The following is a 20,770-nucleotide window of genomic DNA, read 5'->3' on the forward strand; positions in this document are numbered from 1 at the left end:
ACAGTGATGGAAAAGGATGAGGACCTATATGTTTCCTCTCTATGCCTTCCTGAATAATACAATGTGTGATGCAGGAGCCCACTTTTTTTGTTTTGCTTCTTACCTGGGGGCTGTCTGCTTGCCAGGCTAATTAAGATTTAAGAACTCCAGATATACTGCTGCGATTTGAAATCGAGATCCAACTGAAGGTGGCAAAGCAAAAGTTTGAGTCTTTGAATGCAGAGAGCTAACTTATTAGTGCACTATTATGTTAAGCCCTCTTGCCTGAATTTCCAACATAATCTCCTTCAGGGTAAAATTCTGCATATTTTTGCATATCTCACTAATGATACTGAACTCCTCTCCATTAGGAATGCAGTAAGAATTGCAATAATAGCACACAAAAAAGGGCAGCTATAGCCTATGTAGTCCTTTTATTAAATATTATAATGTCAAAGATGATAAATATATCTATAAATCAGAAGATTGCCATTTCGCACTTTTACATGCTCACCTGTTAGGCTGTCTAATGTGAACATGGTTAAAACCAATCTGCCTTTCTCCTTGTAGCTAGTATACTGTTCATTCCAAATGAAGCTTTTATTGCTAAGAAAACAGTCTGTTTTCCTACTTGAATTCACTGCTTAATTACTGCTGTATATAAAAACCTCAGGGTGTTTAGGTGTGTATTACATGATGAATTTGCCCTATGAATAATGCATCTTCTCAGTGAAAGAAGTTGTAGTTTACAGGAAGTAGCCAAAGGAAACTCTTTTTTTTCTTTTTTCCTTTTTTCTTTTCTTTTTTTTCTTCTCCTTTTTTTCTTCTCCTCTTTTTTCCTTTTTTTTTTTTTTTTTTTTTTTGGCTCTGCAGTAACTTTGTGGGGAAGGTATGACCAAAGATGTAATTTGTTTTGTTTTCTAGTGTATAAGTGTAATGTAAGTAAATATAAATCAAAAGTAAATATATTTTCTTTAAAAAGTGTGTGTGTAGGAAGTGTGAGTGAGGGTGGGATGTGTGTGTGAAAGAATATTGATAGGGTTTGTGATTACAACTGCATGTGTGAGTGTATTTAGGGCTCTGTGTGAGTGTGTGTAGGTGTGTGTGGGTGTAAATAGGATTGTAAGCATATGTGAGTGTGTAAGTGTGTGTGTGTGCACATATGCACATGTAAGCATACATGGGGATGGCCCTAAGGTGAATGTATGTATGGACCAAATGTTACAGAAATCAACATGCTGATGAATATTGTTTTAATGTGTTTATGTTTTCTTCAGAAGCTTAAACCTAGTTTAATGGCCTTAATTGAGGTGGGCAGTAAAAACAGACACTGTTGCCATTGGCTTTTTATGTTTCTAAGATGGTAAGTGCCCACAGAGAGGATTCTGATTTTACTGTAATTTACTCAGGGTTCTAAATTCGTACGTGATGTGAGGAATTCAGTCATTACTTTCACCTAAATTCTTTGGTAGAGATTTTCATTTTCATGAAACTAAGAACCATTTTTATTAAATGCGACAAAAAGTTATATTCCATTCCCTGAAACTCTAAATCCAACCAGAATGAGAGTCCACTGGTAACACAGAGATGGGCTAAAAAGCCGGTGTGTATTTTACTTGTATATATAACATTCCAACACTTAATCACATTAAGGAATAAGTGCAGAGCCCATCTTTATAAAGAAATAATTATATAAATTCCAGATATTTTCAAAACAACTAAGTAATTTGTGATAGACATCTTAAATTTTGAAATAATGGTCCATGAATGGAAAAGCAAGAAGAAAGGAAAATATCAGCAGTTTCCTATTCCATAATCTCAATGTCTTAGTCTTGTTAGGCTGCTCTAACAAAATGCCATTGACTGGGTGACTTAACAAACATTTATTTCTCACAGTTCTGGAGGCTGGGAAGTCCAAGATCAAGGTGCCAGGAGATTTGGTTCCTGGTGAATTTCTCCTCCTGGCTTACAACCAGGTATCTCCACGCGTGTTCTCAAAAGGCAAAGAGAGACAGCAAGCTCTCTGGTCTCTTTTTAAAAGTTTGCTAATTCTGTCTGATGAACCCACCTTCACGACTTCATCTAAACCTAATTACCTCCCAAAGACCCCACCTCCAAATACTATAACATTAGGGGTTAGGGCTTTTAACACATGAATTTTAGGGAGAAATAAACATTCAGTTTCTAAAACAGTAATGTGGAAAATGTATTTGCAAGTCTACTATATTATTTATTTATTCCTACAACAAACATTTACCAAATGTCTCTTCCTTCCAAACTGTTGGCTAGGAATTTAAATATGATAATAATAATAATGATAATGATAATAATAATAATGCCATCAACAAGAAGAATACTATCTTGTGCATATATAGCCCTTAGTAAGTGCAAGGCACTCTTCAAGCAGTGACCTGATTTTTTGTTGTGACTCCATGAGCTAAGAATGTTGCCTACATATTTAAACAATTGTAAGAGAACATGAAACAAACGAAAAGAGACGGCAAAGATTCAAATATTTGGTATCTGGCACTTTATAGAAAAGTTTGCTGATCCCTGTCCTAAAGTTTTAACATATATTAAATCCCTTACCTATCACAAACCTATTTTAGTTCATATTTTACAGATACGAAAATTGGGTCACAGAGGGGTTTAACATCTTTTAAGGTTATACCCACCTGATAGGTGGCAAAAGAATTTTCAAAATAAGTATCTTACTTTCGAGATAAATGACCATGATTCTTGCTCTGGATATGACCAACTTTTTTTTTCATCTCTGAATTTAACATATTTAAAAGGAAAATGATCTCTCGGTCTATTACCTAACATACAGATCTCTATCTCTGTCTTTCTGTGTCTCCCTTTCTGCATGCATGCGTGTATGTGTGTACATATATGAATATATATTCATACAAATACAACATATAATTTTATCTCTGGAAACATTAATCCTTCCCCCATACACTTAATCAAGAGTAAAAAATATTAATTTTTAGCTGTAACCTTTATTACTTATTATCTTACATTTAGTTCTATATTCAGTTATGGTGACTCTCGCTAACAAGAATCATCTGTATCAGCACTTTTTGTGGGGAATCTCATTTTTAATTTATTTATAGCATAATTTAAATCTCTTTGGTAGTAATAAAGTCTAAAGCTATCTTGATTATAGCACATCACACTGATTTGGGCTAGAAAGTAAACGTATAGAATTATTTCAGTCTTTAGGAATATGCTTGCTATATGTCTTCCTAAATGCCAAATCCACCATTTTTGGGCAACAGGGTAGGGAGAGGAGTTAATACTTCTTTCTATATCTTCCATGATGGGAGTCAAGGGTAAGTGTTTCCTGCATTTAATGAGTCCACCACAGGAAAAAAGAAACAGAAGGCAGTGTGAGAGAGGACAGAAGGAAAATGTCCTGAGCATGAAGCCAAGATTCTAACTGCTTCACTGATCACCAAAAGTACAACCAAGAGGGAAAGCCATGAAGTGAAATGAATAAAAGTTTCCTTAACTGCTGGACCCCACATAAATACCACGGCTGAAAGGAAATCGCGGCTCTATATTTTCTGTATTTTATGTCTTTGGAGGTTTTACTGGAACTCCCAAACCAGATCATTTTGAACACAGTAAAACCTGGCAGCCTCACCACCTTACTCGACCACACAGCTTTTAGTGAATTGGCCACTTAAAAGTGTGACCTGATGCCTTGTTTTTGTTGCAAAAACTTAAGGAAAATATTGTAGTACTAGGAGAATTTCAGAGATGATGCCAAAAATAATGAAATCATTATCTTAGACTGTGATGTATTTAAAAAGAAATTAAATATTTACTTCAGATTTAACAGATAAAAGGGGAACATCATTTATTCACCTGAGTGGAGCAAGCTAACAGGTGTCCTATGTCCCAAGGAAGACATTTTTTAATCGCTTATTTTGCTTTCATGTATATTACACATTCTTTCTCTCTCTGAGGAATGCAGGTGGAATTGTTGCATATTCAATATGTTTGAGGGAGAGAAAAATTTCTAAATATTAGACATGTTTTTCTCCATTTAAGCAGAGGTCAATATTTGGATTGATTTATCCAAAGACAAGTATAGCTGAAGATTTTACTTAACACATAGTTAGACTGATTGCACTTAATAGGAAGAGTTCCTCGATTAAATATTGGCTGAAAAAATGGGGGACAGCCAGTTTTTGCATCTCATAAAAATGGTAATGCAACAATTAGCAGGGTCATATTATAAAGCACAGACTTTACTCTAGCTTAATGGATCTAAGGATAAGCATTTATCAGCAAGGAAGGATTTAGCATAAAACGACATGTAAATGAATTGATGACTGATCATAAATTAATTTTAGTGCTGAAGATGTAATAGAGACACAGAAAGATGCCACTTTATCATGGTATTTTACTGCTCAGTAACATTTGAGCAACAACTTAATGTCCTATATGCAGTTCTTCTTTAATAGCTTGAATAAATTTGAGATTTTTTTGGCCTTTCAGCAACTTTAAGCCTGAGAAATTTCAGAAGATTGAAAATGTAAACACAAATAAATTTGGCTATGTGGCATAAATTCATTTTTCATTAAATGTTTAAATATGTATTGATTATGTTTGGGGCTATAACATGTCAAATTGGATGGATTGTGTATAATTTGTAAAGAATCTCTACCTGAACTCTTTCACTTCATGTTCATTTTAATTTTTTAAAATTTATTTATTTACATGCAAGTTAGTTACAGGAGTAGAACCCAGTGATTCATCACTTACATATAACACCCAGTGCTCATCCCAACAAGTACCTTCCTTAATGTCCATCACCCATTTAGCCCATTCCCCCACCCACCCTCCAGCAACCCTCAGTTTGTTCCCTAAATTTAAGAGTCTCTTATGGTTTGCCTTCCTTTCTCTTTTTATCTTATTTTAATTTTAATTTTTATATTTACCTTTATGAAAGTAAACCAGTTATCCCCAAACTTGCTTACTTTCTAATTCATGAATCAATGTTTTTCTTTTCCTCCTATCATTGTCTTCTTTCTTGTAATGGTTTACATACATGTTCAGATCACTCTTGATGCTTAAATCTAAAGAAAGAACAAGCATGGTAGCCACAGATAGGGTAAATCAGTGATTGCTAAATAAACTTTAACAATTTTATATGGTGCCTAGGTGACTCAGTTAGTTGGGCATCTGTCTCTTGATTTTGGCTCAGGTCATGAGCATGGAACCTGATTGGGATTCTCTATCTCCCTCTGCCCTTCTTCCCCATTCATGCTCTCTCTCTAAAATAAATAACATGAAAAAATATATTTAAAAAACAATTTTACAACATGGATGAAATTTAATATATGTTATACGTTTTTAATTCATGATGTATTGTCAATTTTCTATAAAAATGATCTGCACAAACGCACCCATTCCATATATCACATTTAACTACAGAAGAGGGGCTATCAAAGGTAAAGTCCAAGGGACAAAGAAAAAAGAAAATTTATTGCCTTCTTTTGATGTGTTTCCTTCTTGCTCTCCATTTGAAGGTGAACTCAACTATAGGAACCTGAGGGCACTTGCCTCTCTTTAGTGATGAGGATTCCTGTGGTCCACCATGGCCAAATCTATATGACACATGTGTCTTCAACTCTGAAGTCATCTATCTAATTTCTTAGCTCTTACATAGAGTAGTAAAGAAAACAGAAGTGGTGTTCTTTCTGTATTGACCAAAACCTACTTGAAGCCATGTCTTCCATGCTACTCTCTTTTCCCAGAGAAAGAAAAAAGAAAGCACCAAAGAAAACTTCATGAATAACTGGGATTTCTGAGGGAATGGAAAGTTGCATTAACAATCGAGATAAACTCAGAGCAAAGACACAAAGGCAGGAAAGTAGTTGGTATGTTTAGGGACTGGCAAACTTGTACATTGAAATCCTTATATGAAGGACTCACTATCACAGGAGATGAACAGAGTGTTTTTGAAAAAGTCAAGCTAACTCTGTTAAGAGATGTCCCTAAGTGGCATTTCTGTAGTGGCACTGCTGTGGTATAGGATTTTTCCTACATTTTCAGGTTCAGAGACTACTTGTCAAAATGTCAAATCCTCAAGCTGGAACCACACAGCAAGCCAACATTAATGAGAAAAAACAAAAAGACTCAGTTATTTCAAAAATGGACTAAATACATTAAGATAGATGGTTGAGTGTGGATAGATAGTTCAGGAGAAAAAAAGTAAATTGCCACTTAATATAACATTATTATCTTACTTTGATCAAGATATTGACAAATATCTATATTCAACTGTATCAAAGCATAGCCAAGATATGTATATTAATCATTTTTAAAATTTTCCCTTTTGGGTAATAACTCACTTCTTTTCCTGTTTTCCAAGTTATCAACAAAAGTTGACTGACATTATATTCCTTGTTTACTATATTTTTTAGAAATTCTTTTGAGCACATTTTTTCTATAAGTATCATAAGTTCATTGCTGGGAAATGGCACAAGGGATAGAATCACATAGAAATTATGCTGAGTAATGAGAATGTTGAAGACATTTAATCCAGTATGCCTAATGTTTGTTGAAACACCTATAGAAAGCACCTATAGAAAACAAAACACCTATAGAAAAGCACCTATAGAAAAAATATGAAAATAAGTAAGAGTCCCCAATTTCTAGAGTTCCACTGTCTAAGAAGAAACCTTTATATGAAACAAACTATAGTTTGTAGAGACCTGATACGCTATTGTATGCATAGTGTTTGAAAAACACAGGAAGCAGAGAAATTGATTCTTCTTAAGACAGAGTTCGAGGTGAGATGGAATCAAGGTGATAGAAGGGATATTGATTTGGACTTTAAAGTTTGACAATGGTCCATAGAGTTAGTGACAATCCAGAGATGTGTTAAGGAATGAGAGGTAAGGCTACGTAGGGCAGGCAGTGGGAGTACACAGGCTATTAAGAGGGTCTGGGGCTGGAAAGGGAGGCTGGACTACATATTGAAGGATCTCAGATGCTTAACTCGTTAGCTGAATGTGGCGCTGGCAAACTAGGTAAGGTTTTGAGTGAAGGAACCAAGTTATGTGATAGATGAGAAAAGTAGTTCAGATGACGCTGAAGATAAAAGGGACCAGAAGGAAATCGGGAGGAGCTTAGGAATGAAATTGGAGATGTAGGAAAGGAGATGATTGTTTGGAGAGTGAGTTTCAGATAGCACAGATTTATTTGCAGATGTTCAGCAGACCTTTAGAAATACAGAAAACAGTACATAGCAGGGACAGGAATGAGCTTTCATTTATTTCAAAACTATCCTCAGTTCTAGGGTTTCATATTCTCTGGTGATCATGGACTGAATCACTTTGATTTTCTTTTTTCTTATCTACCGTAGCATTATACTGCAAAGCCCATGACATCATTTCTTCCTTCGTTTTGGGCTGTTGGTCCTTGACTTGCGATTATTAACTCAGAAATGGTTCTCTCAGAGGAGGCTCGGTTGCTGGTGTTATCTGCGCTTCCTTGCAGTGGCCTGTGTCAGGGGAATTTGTTTGGAAAATAAGAAGTGTATCCCTGTGCTTTTGGCAAATAGAATCAAAGCTCTTATCTTTCTCTGCTACACTTAACACCCTTTTAGCTTCTCAGATTCTTCTAACCCCTTTGGTTTCTATTTTCTCTCTCTCTTGCAAGTGCATGAACCCCTGTTACTGTATCCCGGGACCCAGACTACACATACAAATACTTCATCACAGCAACACTCCTAACTATACTGTTGTCTCTTAAACATTGGAGAAAAAGCGGGGGCCGGGGAGGGAATCGCTGGCACTTGAATTTAATCTCTTTATGTGAATATGTGATTGGTTTATTTAGAAAAGCTAAAATTAACTTCTTATAAATACTTCTTTTTGCTCTCTCTTTATAAAACTTAGGCTAAGCCACACTTGGCACTTTACTGTGTCATGAAGTAATGGTATACAACTTAAATAAATATTGTAATGTTAATTATATTACATAATAGATTACGGTTTCAGTATTACTTGGTCGAGGAAAAAATATAAAATTGTAAATAACTTGCCAAAAAATTAAGAATGAAAGTTATTTCTCAGTATGTTCATATTTTGCACATCAAAGGGTGATTCTTTTCCTCTATCACCATGTTGTATTTTGCAGAAAAATCCATAATAATGCCAATTGTATTCTTCATAATGGTTAATTTTCTAAGACAAAGACTAGCAACAAAGAGAAAACTAGAATTCTTAAAACAATTAAAATACCAACAAAGTATCCTGAGCTTTGAAATTCATAGAAATTTTCAAAGATACATTTTTTTTCCTTTTGTTCTAAGTCTATTTGCTCTGATATCATTTATACATTTTTTTTTTTTTGGTTTATAATGTTTGTTGTTATGTTTCCTGATTATTTAAATTTGTATTTCAAATCCTTGGAATAATTCTAGCACTTCCCCAGTATACAAGCGTATATTTAATGGAAATTATCATTAAAACCAACACTAAATTCACGATATATTCACACTGTTTCTTCATCTGAGTCTTTGATAAGTTTACGCACTATAATTTACTTCCACAAAAGCGTTCCTCCCTGAATTGTAGGACACAAGATATACATAGTAATTCTCTTTTGGAAAATGATTATGTAATGATTCAATCAATGTAAGAGTGGAACCCTGTGAAACATGTTTTGTTCACGTGTTGCAAACAGACACAGGTTTTAAATAACACTCATTCTTCCGCGCTGGGAATGTGTAAAACATGGATGATGCTTGCATGTGGCTAGAGAAGTGGTGATGAAACCAGACTTGCCTCAAGGAGGAGTGAGGAATTGAGGCAGCTTATTTGTTCCTTAGCAGAGTGTGTGCAAGCAGATGGGCTATCCACTATATCCCACTCACTAGACAACTACATTTGTTTTTAGGTTCAATGGTAAATGGATGGGGCTCTGCATCTGATGAGGATCGTAACTTTTCTAGTCATAGATCTAGTGTAGGTAGCTCCTCAGATGGCTCCATCTTTGCCAGCGGCAGCTTTGCACAAGCACTGGTGGCAGCAGCAGATAAAGCTGGTTTTAGGCTGGATGGAACCAGCCTTACAAGAACAGGTTGGTAGACTCTGAGTCAACACTCTTTGCATGAGAGATTCTCGTCCTTTAGACACCGAGCTATATTTCTCCTGTTCTTTCTCTTCAGTGAGTCTGACGGCAGGGCTTTCTTTAATATGCATGACCACGGTTGGGATCCTCAATTACCAGAACTCTCTTCTGATGCTACTTTTGCAGAGCCGAGAATAGGCTCCTACTCACCACCTTCTATCCTTTATTTCCCTTTCCCTTCATGGCTCTGCTGATTAATTGGAATATGCTTCCTTTCTATATTACAGCCAAGCTGCAACTGAGATTGCCATTAAATTTTCAATAACTCACACTTTGCAAAATTCTCACACAATCAATAATGTGCCCAGTGATTAAAATTATTCAGCTTTTATCTCCATTACTTTCCTTTGCCCCATTTCTTTCTGCAAATGCGTTTTCTGGGAAGGCTTCCTCAGCATGGGGTGACTGGGTCTAAGGCTGTCAGTCTAACAGTTCAAATGGCTGATGGTCTTATTAATTGTTTGGCTGTTAAAATTTTAACCCAATAATGTATTATTTGTTTTAAAGGATGCTAATTAAAGATACACCCACTGCATTTGCAACTTGAATAAAATTATGACTGCATGCGTATTGCTCTGTAGCATAATCTACTTTGGGTTTCTGAGAATAATCGAGTACCAATTGTATAATTTTTCATATATCTGATTATTTTCCCCAAAATGAATATGAGAGTCATTCTAATAATAGATCAGTAATTTGTAAGTGTTTGTTTTACTGAAAAAAAAATAACTTTGGCATGATCCATGCTTTTATATGACTGTAATTCTTAAATGCACATATAAGAAGGTTCTACTATATGAATTAAATTGAACTACCTTACAAAACAAACTAATGAAACTTTAAATGCATTTTTGAAATCTTAATAGTATTCAAACAGAAAGTGAAGAAAAACGATTTTGACCCTTCACTAAACTCTCAGGTTATAAAAATCAGTCTTGGACATTTTCTTTGAATTATAACATCAGTATTTCTTTTGAGTATGCATTAGGAATCATCAAATGGTATAAAAAATTTTCTCCAAGCATTGCAGAGGTTTATTTTTCATATAGCATCCGAACTAAAGTATGTTGTAATATAATGGTTATTTGAATTTTCTTGCTTTATAAGGCATAAGTCAGAAACTTTATGTTGCCTGAGTGTTTTTTTTGTGGATAGTTGTAAGCACAGCAGTGAGACAGTGCAAGGAAACTAATAAATTAGAAGGCATAAGTGCATTTCTTGCATGTATGCTAATATCTAATAAAGCATTAAGCAATATCATGTCACATTGACTTAAGAAAATGTAACTACATACAATAATTTTGTGTGAAATGAAAACATGCACAAGAGAATAAATACATGCACATAAACCAACCCTCTCTCACCATAATAAACACTGTATTGAAATCATAAGATGTTGAAAATTTATTAGCTACCCTTTTCACAAAATAAATTTCCCTGGGTATGTACTAAAGCTCAAAAAAAGGACATAACACAATTTCATTTTGCAATGAGAATTTGGAGTCTGCTCAGATACAATAATATTCATCAGAAAATACCTATTGCACTTTGGATATGCAAGGTGGTTTTAACCTGCTATCTATCCTATATTATACACTAATACAATTGAGTTTCTGTAAAAGAAGTAAAATTCATCGTGTATTTATATGGGTGATAAGGTCAGTTTAATATATGTCTTTGAGCAGACCTTTCATGTAAATTTTCAAATGCATTTACTTCAACACATTTCTCCTGTGCTGAAAGTGAGTTTATAAGATTCCAAGGATAAAATTTGATGAAGCAAATAAGACAGTACATAATTCATTTCAGAAATAACTTCCTTAATTTTAAGAAGTAAAAGCAGCATTAATTTGCATATATCCATGAAAATATCACTGAGACCATCAAGGTTAAATAATAAACCAAGTAATCTCAAGCTTTTGGTTGGTGGATTTGTTTTTTTATTCATTTATTAAATTTTTTTCAGCGGGCAGTGTGTTGGTTACTAAAAATTGGATAAAATGAATGCAACAGGGCATTTTTTTATGGAGATGCACCAGTATTTGGTATCTTCAAATGGCATCTCTAGGCAAGTTTATAGGTTAGTCTAAGTAGGAGCAGAAATACAAGACACGCACAATCACTGCCTTGTAACATCCTCTGTACCACATTCCCTTTGTTTTCTTTTTAGGCAAAGCTTTTACCTCCTCTCAAAGACCTCGACCAACCAGCCCATTTTCTACTGACAGTAATACCAGTGCAGCCCTGAGTCAGAGTCAGAGGCCTCGGCCCACTAAAAAACACAAGGGAGGGAGAATGGACCAACAACCAGCATTGCCTCATCGAAGGGAAGGAATGACAGACGGTAGGTTTGTTTCCTTGTCTCTTGTCTCCTCACTGAAGAGGTGTGCTCTGTGCAAGTCATTAACCTACATTAAAGTAGCTATGGTAGATTAGGCATTGCCTCATTACGTAACAAGGCAGAAAATCTAGCAATATGGTCTTGTTTAAATAAAACACCCTCTTTTTTTTCTTTTTAACAATCTGGAGTTATTTCTATATTACCAAGCCCCAAGAAATGTATGCCATACCACTTTCCAATGTTGATTTTGCTACCATTCTGGAGTTTTCCATCAATGCTTTTAGTGAACATTCCCTTTTGAGATTAGGAAAAAAAAAACATAGATAGCATGGGCACTTGGCATGCATTTCTGATATTAAATTTGGAACATTTCTGATATCAAATTAAGGTAACTTCAGTGGTATTTCACTTTTGAAAAAGACCATGAAATGATTTGTAACTTAGTAACTTTTTTTAGTTTCATGAATTTCAGGCCTAAAAGCTAGCTACAGATCAGCGAATGGATGGGTCAGCAAACTTTTCTATAAAAGTCCGGATAGTAAATATTTTTGACTTTAGCTGGCCATACAGTCTGTGTCACAACTATTCACTGCCATTGTAGTCTGAATGTCGCTACAGAAAAAAATAAATGAATGGGTGTGACTGACTTCCAATAAAACTTTATTGATAAAACAGGCAGTGGCTGAATTTGGCCCATGGCCCATTTGTTGATCTATTCCAATCCTCTTATTTATGTATAGCATTCAGTCTTTGCACAGCAAACACTGTTGGTTTCAGGAAGCACAATATTCCTGGGACATGTCCTTGTTCAATAAAGAAGAGTTCAGTAGCTTTACAGAGCAGGATTTATCTCCCATATGTTCAATTTAATTCTCATACATTTAAATGTAGGAATACAACTATTTATCATGAAGTTTTATCTAAGGAATATTTAGGATGATATATGTAAAGAGCCTAGTTTGATGTCTGAGCCAAAGGTAAATTTGTTCCCTCTTCTCAGCACTATCCCCTGTAAACACACAGAGTTTGTCTTGAGGTAGTTCTACTAAACACCACAAGAGTGAACCTACCCAGTCTGCGCATTAGAACAATCTAGGGAACTCTTAAATTGTACTCTGGAGATTGGGATTTAATTGTTCTGGGTGAAAACCAATTATGAGTGTTTTTAAAGCTCCACGAGTGAATCTAACGTGCAGCGAGCACTGAGGTGCTGTGAGTGAGTCCTTAGCATTCATTTTACTCTCTTGGACTTACCATTATAGGACAGAATGAGGCCTAGTTGGGAAAGAAACATCTGTTCTTTATTAGTTTGGGTGGGTGGGGGAGGTCTGTATCTGGCAGCCATCTTTGTGATTTCTTTTGTCATTTTTTAAGGCAAGGAAGATTTTAAAAGTCAAACATAACTTGTTCTAAAAGCTTTTAGGTTTCCTTATCTTTCCTGTTACTTTTTTTTCATTGGGAAGTGTTTTATGGAATATGAGGGCAAAGGTACACTTGAGATTTTGGTGCTTTATAAGCGAATATCCTGTGCTGAACAAAAATGCTCACCGCTGCCTCGCTGCCTCAGATGGTCTGAAGATTAGTTAAGCACTTAAAGCAGTCAATAGTGTTGATCTTATACTCTCTAAATAAAAAGGACCACTCCCACTGGTATGCTACTTATAAATCTCAGAATTAATAATTTTGTATAGTTTTTCTGCTACGAATGTTGTGGAAAAAGAAAAGAAAAACGTTTTTTCTGAAATGTTTGAAGATTATATCCAGAATATGTGGAAGGCATAAAATATAAATCAACAAAATAGAGAGCTCTCCTTTTCTTCCTAAAATTCTTTTCTTGCAATTTTTAGCAGAATGTCTGGTTAAAGCAACCTTCCACCTAGTTTAAAGCATGATCAATACATTGCTTATCTTTCTCACAACTAATAGGTTCCTAACTTTTAAACTTGCCAGCATTGCAAAGCCAGGTTATGGATTATGTGTTGTTAGTAGAAATATTTTGGAAGTAGTGATATTGCAAAGGGAATTTTGGCTCCCATGTCTTCACAAGTATATGATCCAATGATGTTTTATTTATGATATGAGGGCATTTATTGTAGATGACAGTCTACAGATTATCCTTAAGGATGTTGCTATTTTATAGCAAATGTATGTCTCATAGCATTTATATGGTATCAATCCAGGCATTGGTAATAATTTTTTTATTATTTGTATGTGAAATCAAACCGTTCTTTTGGGGCAGGTTGCTGTTTAGCAGCACTTAGTGCCTAGACATTTTTACACGAAAACTTTTGCTTTATACATTTTAAAATTGTGTTTTGTGAGCAAATTAATCAGAATAATTACCGCCAGCTGCTATACCAAAGAACTTCTATCCCTCAGTGGCTCAGCACCGCAAAAGTTTGTTTCCCATGAACATAATAATTTATCAAGGTCAGGTGTCTCTCCTCTAAGTACTAATGTAAGAAAATACGCTTTTTCAGTATTGGGATACCATTATTTTTACAGTGCGACATTTATGGCTTCTGAGTGAGGGGAAGACAAAAACAGAGTGATCACTTGAGACGTTCTCTGGTCAGGCCTGCAAGTGGTGCATATCCCTTATCATCTCACTGACAAGTACACTGTCACATGACATCAGACTAACTACTGGGAAAGTGATATTCTCTTGTGTCTAGGAAGAGGAATTGGGAATGGTGGTAAACATAAGGCTCTGTCTTAAAGACTATGAAAAAACCCACACACATGTCAAGGAACATTTTGCTCCTTTGAATTCTCTTCGAAGCAGCCATTGCTCCATCCAAATCTTCTCTTCTACATGCATAAGTCAAAGAATACCTTTTCAAGCCAATATATTAACCAATACTGAAGGAAGAAGGCAGAAGAAGTATTTTTCTATCCATCAACCTTTTTTTTCCCTAGATCAGCTGCTTCTAGCCTGTTCTCCCCTCATTCCTAATGTCCTGGTTAGAGAACTTTCCTAGTTCTGCCACAGACTGGCTTGGACCGTTGAGCGAATTTCTGTATTTATTAATTTGTTCATTCAAATATTTACTAAGCATATAACAAATGATAGGCAATGGAAACCAAACAGACAAAATTCCTTATCTTCCTGGAGTTTACATTCTGTTGAGAGAAGATAGAGACAAACAAAATAAAAGTAGGTAAGATGGTCATAAGTGTCATGGAGAAAAAACATAGGTAGTTGAGAAATACAAAGGTTAGGCGAGGTCTTTTTTAAGTAGAGTCTCAAGGAAGGCTTGACCAAGAAGATGACATTAGAGAAGACTAAAAGATTAAAAGGGAAAAAACAATGCTGATATCGAGGAAAAGTCATTCCAGAAACTGAGAACAGCAACTGGAAGCCTGAAGCTTGTTTTTTTTTTTTAATTTTTTTTTTTTAACATTTATTTATTTTTGAGACAGAGAGAGACAGAGCATGAATGGGGGAGGGTCAGAGAGAGAGGGAGACACAGAATCTGAAACAGGCTCCAGGCTCTGAGCGGTCAGCACAGAGCCCGACGCGGGGCTCGAACTCGCATACCACGAGATTGTGACCTGAGCCGAAGTCGGACGCTTAACCAACTGAGCCACCCAGGCGCCCCAGCCTGAAGCTTGTTTGATAAAAAGTAAGAGAAGCAGTGTGACTGAAGCAGACAGCCACAGAATAAAATGTAAGTTTAGACAAATAAGCAAGGACCAGTGTTTGTAGGGCTTTAAACTTTTTTAATGTTATTTTAGAGAGACAATGAGAGACCGAGCACAAGCAGGGGAGGGGCAGAGAGAGAGGGAGACACAGAATCTGAAGCAGACTGCAGGCTCTGAACTGTCAGCACAGAGCCCAACATGGGGCTTGAACCCAAAAACCACAAGATAATGACCTGAGCTGAAGTCAGATGCTTAAGCAACTGAACCACCCAGGCACCAAAAGACCTTAAACTTCTATAAGGGCAAGGCTCTTACTTTGAACAGGAAACCACTGAAGGGGTGTGTGTGTGTGTGTGTGTGTTTAAGGCAGAGGAGTAACATGATCTTACTTATATTTTTGTTTTATTTTTATTTTTTTTTAAAGTTTATTTATTTTGAGAGAGAGAGTCCATGTGCTCCCAAAGGAGGGATGCACGGGAGGGGCAGAGAGAGGGAGGGAGAGAATTCCAAGCAGGATCCCAATCTGGATGCAGGGCTTAAACTCACAAATCAAATCATGAGATCATGACCTAAGCTATAACCAAGAGTAGGATGCTTAACCGACCGATCCACCCAGGCGCCCCGTTTTTATGTTGAGACAGATTAAATGCACTTCTCTGTGGAAGCACAAAAACCACATAGCAGGTTGTAGAAGTAATATAGGGAATTGATGTCAGAGGTTTCTACCCAGGTAGAATCAGTGGAAGCAATGAGAAAGGTTGAATTCTGGCTATAGCTTGGGATTGGTGCCACAGGATTTGTTACTGAAATTAAATACAGGTTGTAAAGCAGAGATGTCAACGATTATGCCAAAGTTTTGGTCATCTTGTAGAATGCAATTGCTACTATTTGAGATGATGAACACTAGAGAAGAAGCATGTTTTGTCAAGGAAGGTCCAGGGCTCAGTTTTGATATGTGAAAGTAGATGCTTTCTAAATAAGTAGAACACCTAAGTGTGGATTTAGTCATGTGAGTCTGAAGTTGATGGAAGGAGAGATCCAAGCTGGAGGTATTTGATTTCTTTTTGCCTTTTTTTTTCTAAAAAGTGGATAATAATGGCACATATTTCATTGGATTGTTGTGTGCCTGATAACAGCAAATCCTGAGTAAGCCAGTAAGAGACTCGTTAGTGAATTAATTTAGTCAAAATGAATCAACTTGGAAATTAATAATAAATTTAAGTAAACATATTTGATTACATATTTTTATTTTTTCCACAGTCATTCTTAATCCCATCTTTTTCCAATTCGTTTATTTCAATGTGCACGCCATGTACTTTCTTCTTAGAGTATACAAATTCCAAGTATATGACTTAATTATGTAGCCATATAATTTCAGGTTAAATTAAATAGTAATCAGAATTTCAGCTAGCATAAGCAGATGCCATTTTGTCCATTTTAAAAATGAAGCTCCTTTGATGGAGAATAAAAATCAATGACAAGATATGTTATTTTGAAAGCAAATGTAATAATTTCCCCCCTGCTGGCAGTCTTAAGGCCAAACACTCCAATGAAATGATTGCTTTACATTTATAATAATACATACTGAAGGAAGTCAGATTGAATATAAAGGAAACACTACACCCCTTGGTGGACTGTTCTACGAACAGATATCACGATATTGGATTAGCTCTTCATTTTGGAAGAAATTTTCCAAATGCAACTGTATTCTCCCAGATGGAAATCTTGTTCCCTTCAATAATTAGTAATTCATAATCTACCAAGAGGACATATGTATGAATTGGGAATGCTGCTTCAATATGGGAACTCCCAAAGCAGATGCAGAGGAGAGTGTTATTGTCAATTCAGTGGAGGACAATATCATTTTGCTCGTTAAGAAAGAAGGTATAAGGCTTCTTAATAAAGTCTTTAAAGAGAGCAACTTAGCCTTTCTGGAGGAAGCCTGTCTTTTGTACACAAGAAATTTATACTTCTTCCTTTTAAGTGTCACAAACAGTACTCTTAGAAATAAGAGCACAAATACAACAATGGCGTGGGAAATAATGGACTATCTATATGCAATATCACCTATTAATAATATAAATATGTGTATTATATATGGTATTTGATTTTATGAACCAATTATATATCACTGATATATATAATTAATATATCAATATATATTGTATCAATATTATATCAATAATAATTGACATTATGTAATCACTGATATTCTGAGGATGAACAGAGAAGTTTGCAGTAGTATACCAGAAAAATTACAAGATAATAATCCAAAAAAATGTTTAGAATGTTCAGGAGATTTCAAAATCTTCAACAAAGTAATTCTAGAACTAGTATAATGGCATAAATCATGTAATAGAACTAATATAATACTTAAAGAAATATGAAAGAAGAGACTATGATATCACAGTTGAAGACAAATCAAAGTATAAAGGTGTCATGATCCAAACAGCTAACTAATAAAAGGAAAATGAAAAATTGGCTAAGCATTTGAACTTTTTAGTTTTTTCACATCTTATATTTAATTTAAAGAGCTTTTTGGCAAAGTTATCTATTCTACTACATCTCAAATTTTTATGATGCATTGTCTACTCTAGCACCATGAGGCATATTCTATCTGTACTCTGAACAGTGGTTATTACTTATTAAAATTAATACATTGGAAGATTATAATGTATTAGTTGTAACTCATTAGCTAACTCATGAAACGAACAGCCAGAATTGGTTGTCAGGCAGAATGTTAATTGCATTTAATAAATGTTAGCTTAACCCTTTGACTGTTGCTAAATGTACCACATACATGGGTAAAGGCAGTCATATGTTGCATATGATACGGCATATAGTTCTTAATTTCCCGAGGGCAACATTTCCTATGGAGATTGGCAGGACAGCTTTTATTCTTCCAGGGGCCTTTTATTAACACAGCTGCTAGAATGTCTAGTCATTTTGTGTCATGATATTTCTACTTTGGGGAGGTGGGGGTGAACATTGGATAAACTATGGAGAAAATATAAAATGCCCTTTATACCTTGAACATTAGCCTCAGTGTGCAATTGAAAACACTCTCCACATATAATAGTTGAAATTAGTCAATTTTGTTTCAAATACAGTGTGATCAAAAGGTAGAAAAGAGATCAATAATATGCATTTTAGGAAGAAATAACTGACCTTTGCCTCCCCCCACCAAATTTATTTTGCGTGAGTGAGACCTTTACGAGGGCATGGGTTTTTTTCTTCATCTTGAATCAGAACCTGTATTTTTCATTACATTGTAGTCCATTCTAAACATTATTCACAATTTTTAGATCTTCCACCACCACCAGATCCCCCTCCAGGTCAGGGTTTAAGGCAGCAAATAGGCCCGAGCCAGCATGCTGGTAACGTGGAAACCTCAACAGAGAGAAAAGGAAGCTCTCTGGAGACACCACAAGCATCCACCTTAGAAGACACAAAGAGCTCATTGGATTGTCCAGCTAGAGCATCCCTAGAGTGGCAGCGACAAACCCAAGAATGGATAAACTCCACAGAGCGCCAAGAAGATATACGGAAAGCCCTACACAAACAAAGTGTTGGACCAGGTGTGTTCTGCACAGTCCTAAGAAAGTGTGGACTTTTACCTGTTTTTTCCCCCCCTACCAGGTACTTAGAAATGGCAGTTGTTTAAGAGCATCTGAAATATGTTTGCCTTGAATCGCTAAAAAGTTGGGATTCCTCGGCAGAGCTCACTGACACATCTTAAGTCTCATTCCCATGGGGATTGTTCCTTACCCTCTGCATAGAGGTCTGAGCTCAAGAGACCTCCAAGCTTTTTTTTACCTGGATTGTTCAGGAGACAATTTGATTTTTTGCCTTGTAATGTTTATGCTGAATGCTTTTAAGACCTCCAAATTTCGTCTTAATGTCACTATAATCTCTGCCTTCAACCAGTTTCGTTTTGACTGAAGTAACTAGTCATTTTGAAAGGAGAGCTCCTTTCGGTCAATTCGTTGAGTTCATTGAAATAACAAAAGTACTGAAATGCCCAGTCACAGTATTCTCAGGAAAAAAAAGAGCTTAAACAGGGCCTACAGTTTCTCCAGCTGGTTAAATTTAGTGGGTTGTTAACATTTCACTGGGAAATATTCTTATTTATGAATCAAACTTCCTGGAATTGTCACAAAATAAATTTCATTATTTGTGGTTGGGTTTTTTTTTTTGGAGGAGTGGTGGTTGTTTGGGCCTATTATAGAAATACATTTTTTGGAACATTTCTTCTCGTATCAGGTTTCATTGAGTATTAAAATGTACACACAAACACAAATGACATTTGAGAGTTTCTTTATACATTGATTTTTGAACCTGGACTCCATCTTTTCTAGATATATCCTCTACCCATGCATTTTTAATAATTATATGATATCACAACTGGGTGCTCAAAGTTTGAGAAAATTTAATATATGGAAGAACCAAAACATGTCAACTTGAATGTCGAGATTTAGTGAAATATTTAGGAAGTTACATCATGCAGGCTGTGAGAGAAAAACAAATTATTATTGTGATTCCATAAAGACCATCTAAACAGAGTGGCAGTCATCACAGTAATTGTAGCTCATATCTAGAAAGAAAGAAAAAAAAAGAGGAGGTAGAGAAGGAGGCAGGAAGAAAGAAGGAAAGAAAAAAATGTTTCAAAAATATTAGGTATTTAATAATACACATAACGAGTTATTTGTAGAGAGTTGCTGCATTTAAAAAAAACTTTGTATTTACTATTTATCGTTTGTTAAAATGTGTATCTCTCTTTTTCTTTTAAGTAAATACACAATCTTTAAAATAATGTGTTTATATCCCAAGAAACGGCAAAAATTTAAGGAGCTTATTTTAACTAATACATGGTTCTTCATATTAATTGACTGAGAGAATGTCGCTATAATTTAAAGCGGAAAAACACCATGTTTATTCAGTCTTCATGGAAAAATTTAATTGGAGCCTCACTGAACTCCAGAAATTATGCTCAGAGATGCTTTAGTTAAACAATAAGTTTCGTTGTCTGCAGCTCTCTTTTGTAAAGAATTTAAATGTTCAAAGTGATATGTAATATTATATTTTTATCCCCAAATTTCCTTTGATTCAATCCTGTTTTAGTTCCTGTTATAGGAAATGTTGGCACATGGAAATTCTTTTAATACCCGGGCCTTCTTAAACCTCTTATTGTTAATTTTAATAAAGAGTGAAATGGTAGAATAGCCCGTCTTTATATTTAAAGTTAAATTTCTTTTGTCTCCATGTTGTTGTTTAGCTTAGCACTCTGTATTTCTTTTTCAGAGGAGACATTGGTGCCCTACAGCAAGCCCAGTTTCCCATCTCCAGGAGGTCACAGCTCATCAGGAACAGCTTCTTCTAAAGGATCCACTGGACCTAGGAAAGCCGAAGCTTTGAGAGGAAGTCACCAGCGCAATGCCAGCGACCTTCTTGACATAGGATACATGGGCTCAAATAGTCAAGGACAGTTTACAGGTGAATTATGTAAGTGCTTTAGGACATTTGAAAGGCTCTGGTGATTCAGAACTAACATTGGGTTAATAATGCAGGGGAGGTAAAAGTTTTCCTTGATCCTCTTAGGGTCCCTGGTTGGGTCTGAAAATTAACTGATAAAGATAAACAGGAGACGGG

At 35.5% G+C, this 20,770-nt stretch overlaps 1 protein-coding gene across 19 annotated transcripts in view; it reads left to right on the top strand.

Moving 5' to 3' along the window:
* ROBO2 (roundabout guidance receptor 2) overlaps positions 1 to 20,770 on the top strand; it is a 1,697,359-nt gene that overhangs the window by 1,670,306 nt on the left and 6,283 nt on the right. For 7 of the 19 annotated variants that reach the window (XM_060640255.3, XM_078452891.2, XM_060640254.3 and 4 more), the window contains 4 exons: positions 8,902 to 9,084; positions 11,306 to 11,479; positions 18,427 to 18,699; positions 20,423 to 20,623. In XM_060640255.3, the coding sequence (XP_060496238.1) occupies positions 8,902 to 9,084; positions 11,306 to 11,479; positions 18,427 to 18,699; positions 20,423 to 20,623 (831 nt within the window). The remainder of the gene's footprint in view (positions 1 to 8,901; positions 9,085 to 11,305; positions 11,480 to 18,426; positions 18,700 to 20,422; positions 20,624 to 20,770) is intronic. The other 12 variants (XM_060640267.3, XM_060640265.3, XM_060640269.3 and 9 more) reach the window with 4 other exon arrangements.

This window comes from Panthera onca, chromosome C2, assembly GCF_046562875.1.
Source record: "Panthera onca isolate mPanOnc1 chromosome C2, mPanOnc1 haplotype 2, whole genome shotgun sequence".
In the NCBI taxonomy this organism is placed as follows: Eukaryota; Metazoa; Chordata; class Mammalia; order Carnivora; family Felidae; genus Panthera; species Panthera onca.